Source organism: Dipodomys ordii, unplaced genomic scaffold (assembly GCF_000151885.1).
Source record: "Dipodomys ordii isolate 6190 unplaced genomic scaffold, Dord_2.0 Scaffold34, whole genome shotgun sequence".
In the NCBI taxonomy this organism is placed as follows: Eukaryota; Metazoa; Chordata; class Mammalia; order Rodentia; family Heteromyidae; genus Dipodomys; species Dipodomys ordii.
This window is the reverse complement of record NW_012267250.1, coordinates 14,377,342-14,381,911: the sequence shown is the minus strand read 5'-3', so window position 1 is coordinate 14,381,911 and position 4,570 is coordinate 14,377,342. Positions and strand designations below refer to the sequence as shown.

The following is a 4,570-nucleotide window of genomic DNA, read 5'->3' as shown; positions in this document are numbered from 1 at the left end:
CGCCGCCAGCGCCCCGCGGCGCCGCACACCCCCGTCAAATGGGAGTTAGGAGGAGGATGGGGCTTCCCATGGCTTCCCCTCTGGGCGGGTACGAAGCCGGCCACCCGCCCGCCCCGAGCCCGTGTCCGTCTCGCTGCTGAGCACTCCGAGTTAGGCTCCGTGCCGTGGACCTTAGCCCCAAGGAGACTGCTGGATCTTTGGGAATGCTGGGTTTGTTTTTTAAGGGTGGCGGATTTGAGACAGAGTCTCCTTACGCAACCCAGGCTGGCCTCGAGTCTCGATCTGTGCTGCTTAAAATAAGGACATTTTAGGCTGGGCGTGTGGCTCAGTGGTGCAGTACGTGCCTGGCCTACGCAAGCTCCCTGCATCCCAAGAACGGCACGAAACTAAAATGGACACTTTGTCAGAGACTATGAAATGCCAGTTTCGTTGGTGGTTTGCTGAAAACAAGCAACAACAATGTCTGACTCGATTTCTTTTAAATTAATCTTATTTATATTTTGTTTATATGGTACCGAGGAATCGAATCCAGGGCCTTATGCATAGTAGGCAAGCACTCTGCCACTAAGCCACATTCCCTGCCCCATATGACTCAATTTCTAGGAGAAAAAATTGTGGGAAAGGAAATATTTTTCTTTGACTTGAACATATCAATTAGCAATTAGGACGTTAAGAGGGGTCTTTTAGTAACCATAAACACATTTAAAAAGCCAGGTGCTGCTGGTTCACACCTGTAATCCTAGCTACTCCAGAGGCTGAGATCTGAGGATCATGGTTGAAAGCCAGACCTGGCAGGAAACGCAATGAACCACCAGAAAACTGGAAGTGGAGCTGTGGCTCCAAGTGATAAAAGTGCTGGTCGGAGGTGGCGTTGTAGCTCAAGTGGTAGAGCGCTGGCCTTGAGCTGAAGAGCTGAGGGACAGCGCCCAGACCCAGAGTTCAAGCCCCATGACCAACCAAAAAAAAAAAAAAAAGAGTGCTAGCCTTGAGTGAAGAATCTCAGGTACAGCTCTCAGGCCCAGAGTTCAAGCCCTGTGATGGATCAAAAAAGAAAGAAAAACATGTCTTTTGGTATTTAGAACGAAACAGTGGACCTGGTCAGCTGTTTAGAAGTATGAGAAACTTTTAAAGCAGTCATACAAAATAATTAGAGGCAGAGTTCTAAGGCTAATGGTTCTAACTCAGCCCTGGCGGGAAAGTCTTTGAGACTCTTCATCTTCAATTAACTACCAAAATGCTGGATGTGGAGCTGTGGCTCAAGTGGTAGAGCACTAACCTTGAGTGAAAAGCTAAGGGCTGAGTTCAGACCTTAGTACCTGCACAAAAAAAAGAAACCTGCATTAAAAAAAAACAAAGGGTAGAGGGCTTGCCTTGCATGCATGAGGCCCTGGGTTCAATTCCTCAGCACCACATAAGCAAAAAGAAAAAACCCAGAAGTGGTGCTGTGGCTCAAGTGGTAGAGGTGAAGGACAGTGCCCAGGCCCAGAGTTCAGGTCCCACAACCGGACCCAAAAAATAAAAACAACAATAACAACAACAAAAAACAAAACAATCAGAATGCAAACACAGAAAGAGGGTTGAAATGACTGAAAGAAGGGATCATCTTTTCTTGTATCCTCACTGTATGCTTTATATGTCATGTTGTGGGAGATACTGGGATCTTAGAACTGTACCTTTTATGTGATTAGCAGTTTATTCTGAACATTTCACCCTTATTCCATACCTACTGTCCATTTACATAAACATTTCATTTCTTTCTTTCTTTTTTTTTTTTTTGGTCAGTCGTGGGGCCTGAACTTGGCCTGGGCACTATCTCTCAGCTCTTCAGCTCAAGGCTAGTGCTCTACCATTTGAGCTACAGTACCACTTCCAGCTTTTTCTGTTTATGTGGTGCTGAGGAATTGAACCCAGGGCCTCATGCATGCAAGGCAAGCACTCTACCACTAAGCCGCCTTCCCAGCCCACCCTTAAAATTTCTATCTACACAGAAAGTCTTTAAAAAGCTATACTCTGAAGAGATCCCACAAAAACAAAACAAATCCAGGAGAATGCCAAATTTTTAGATTTGGAGAATAGTTTAGAGGTTGGAAGTGTGGCTCAGGTGGTAGAGTGCTAGCAAATGGGGTATGCCTTGGTAGTGTACTGTGGTATGTGGGAGAGAGATATAAACGGTAGTTAAGAAGGTTATAGTTAAATTTGGCTTGAAGAAGCAATTAGTTTTCCACCAAGGCAAAGCCCCTGCTGGTTTTATTAGGGAAGGATGTTATGTATCTCTCTCCTTGTCATATCTGAGAAACGATGCCAGACTCCTTTTATGCTTTCAGCTACAAAAGACCCCATTGCAGTAGAGAGAGCCAACCTGTTGAACATGGCAAAGCTGAGCATCAAAGGACTCATTGAATCTGCGCTAAGCTTTGGCCGCACTTTGGACTCGGACTATCCCCCTCTGCAGCAGTTCTTTGTTGTAATGGAACACTGTCTGAAACATGGTCTTAAAGGTACTAGAATTTTCCAAAAAATTATCATACACTTTAGAATTCCTCCTTTTTATCTTAAATGTCCTTGAAAATGTGTATTTGAGGCCATAATTCCTGTTACTTTACAAGTGTAAATATTGAGTGGATTGATTTTGAAAGGAAGTATTACTAGTCTGTTTCCTCACAGATGATCTTCAGAAAGTACTTGATGTTACTGTTGTGTTTAAAGCTATCTGAGGTGAGAGATGTGGGTCTATGATAGACTGCCTCATGTGTGTCACACCCTGGCCTCCCACCAACACCACAGAACCAGCCAGTTGCATGTTATTTACTTAAAAAAAATTTTTTTTTTGTTTATTTATTTTGTATTTTGGTCGGTCCTGAGGCTTGAACTCTGGGCCTGGGCGCTGTCCCTCAGCTCTTGAGCTCAAGGTTAGCGTTCTACCACATGTGCCACAGCTCCACTTCTGGCTTTTTCTGTTTATGTGGTGCTGAGGAATCCAATCCAGGGCCTCATGCATGTGAGGCAAGCGCTCTACCACTGAGCCACCTTCCCAGCCCCAGGATTTACTTTTTTTTTCAACATGTACCCTGAACTGTTTTCTAGGATAATTATACAGTTATTTTCAGTTTTTGTTTTTTGCCAGTCCTCAGGCTTGAACTCAGGGCCTGGACAATGTCCCTGAGCCTCTTTTGCTCAAGACTAGCACTTTACCACTTGAGTCACAGTGTCATTTCGGGCTTTTTCAATATACTGTTATTTTCTATTTTGTGCTTGTGACTTTCTCCCCAAAGGAAAATTTGCCTATCTGAGCAATGCATATGATAGGTACATTGTAATTTTATCTGTAGAAGATCTAGTCATTAAGACCAGTGTCAGAATAAAGTGAAAGTAATCCTGAACTTGATATGGTATCATACCTTACCATTAAGTTATACCCCAGCCCCTAAAAAATGTATACACATACATACATACATAAATACATACATACATATATATATATATATATATATATATATACCAGTACCACCAAATATATATAAATAAATAAATAATATATATATATTTGGTGGTACTGAAGTTTAAACTTAGGGCTATGTACTTGCTGGGCAGGTGCTCTAGTGATTGAGCCATGCCATTAATTCTTTTTGCTTTATTTATTTAGCCAGTCTGGGGGCTTGAGCTCAGGGCCTGGACACTGTCCCCATGCTTCTTTTTACTCAAGGCTAGCACTTTACCACTTACTTGAGTCATAGCTCCCCTTCTAGCATTTTGGTAGTTAATTGAAGATGAGTCTCATATACTTTCCTGCCAAGGCTGGCTTTGGACAGAGATCCTCTTATCTAAGCCTCCTGAGTAGGGAGGATTACAGGTGTGAGCCACTGGCATCTGACTTTACTGGATAATTTAAGTTAGAAATTCTAGGACTTTTCTGCCAGGGGTGGTCTAGATCTTGAATCCTCAGATCTCAGCCTCCTGAGTAGCTGGGATTACAGTTGTGAGCCCCCAGCTCACAACATTCTGCATATATTTGGCATGAAAAAATGGACGGCACACTTTTCTGGTATAACCAAAAATAGCAGGAGGGACAACAGGATCCTGATTGAACAGGTTACTCACCAATGAGGCTATGCAGTAGTTAAAAGAATGAAAAGGTCTCCAAAAAATTGTACAGTTAGAAATGTTGAAATAAGATAAAGTTGTTACACTTGTACATGTTGGAATTGTGTACATTATATTTTCTTCTTTCCAGTAAGAAAGTCATTTTTGAGTTATAACAAAACTATTTGGGGCCCTTTGGAATTGGTGGAAAAGCTCTACCCAGAAGCAGAGGAAATAGGAGCCAGTGTCCGGGATTTACCTGGTCTTAAGTAAGTAATCTTATTATAGTTGCTCATCCTTAATCACAGAGATGCATTTATTGCCCCTTTAAGTATCTTACAACTGGTACTGAGCTAGTGGCTCATGCCTATAATCTTATTCAGAAGGCTGAGATGTGAGGATCACAATTTGAACCCAGTCTGGGCAGGAAACTCCCTGAGACTCTCTTTTTTTCTTTTTCATATATATATATATATATATATATATATAT

General features: G+C 42.4%; 1 protein-coding gene across 1 annotated transcript in view; it reads left to right on the top strand.

Moving 5' to 3' along the window:
• The first annotated feature begins 2,314 nt into the window (after positions 1–2,314).
• The window catches only part of Rufy2 (RUN and FYVE domain containing 2), a 30,086-nt gene continuing 27,830 nt past the window's right edge, over positions 2,315–4,570 (top strand). The window contains exons 1-2 of the mRNA XM_013017055.1: positions 2,315–2,498; positions 4,232–4,349. Of these exons, the coding sequence (XP_012872509.1) occupies positions 2,315–2,498; positions 4,232–4,349 (302 nt within the window). The remainder of the gene's footprint in view (positions 2,499–4,231; positions 4,350–4,570) is intronic.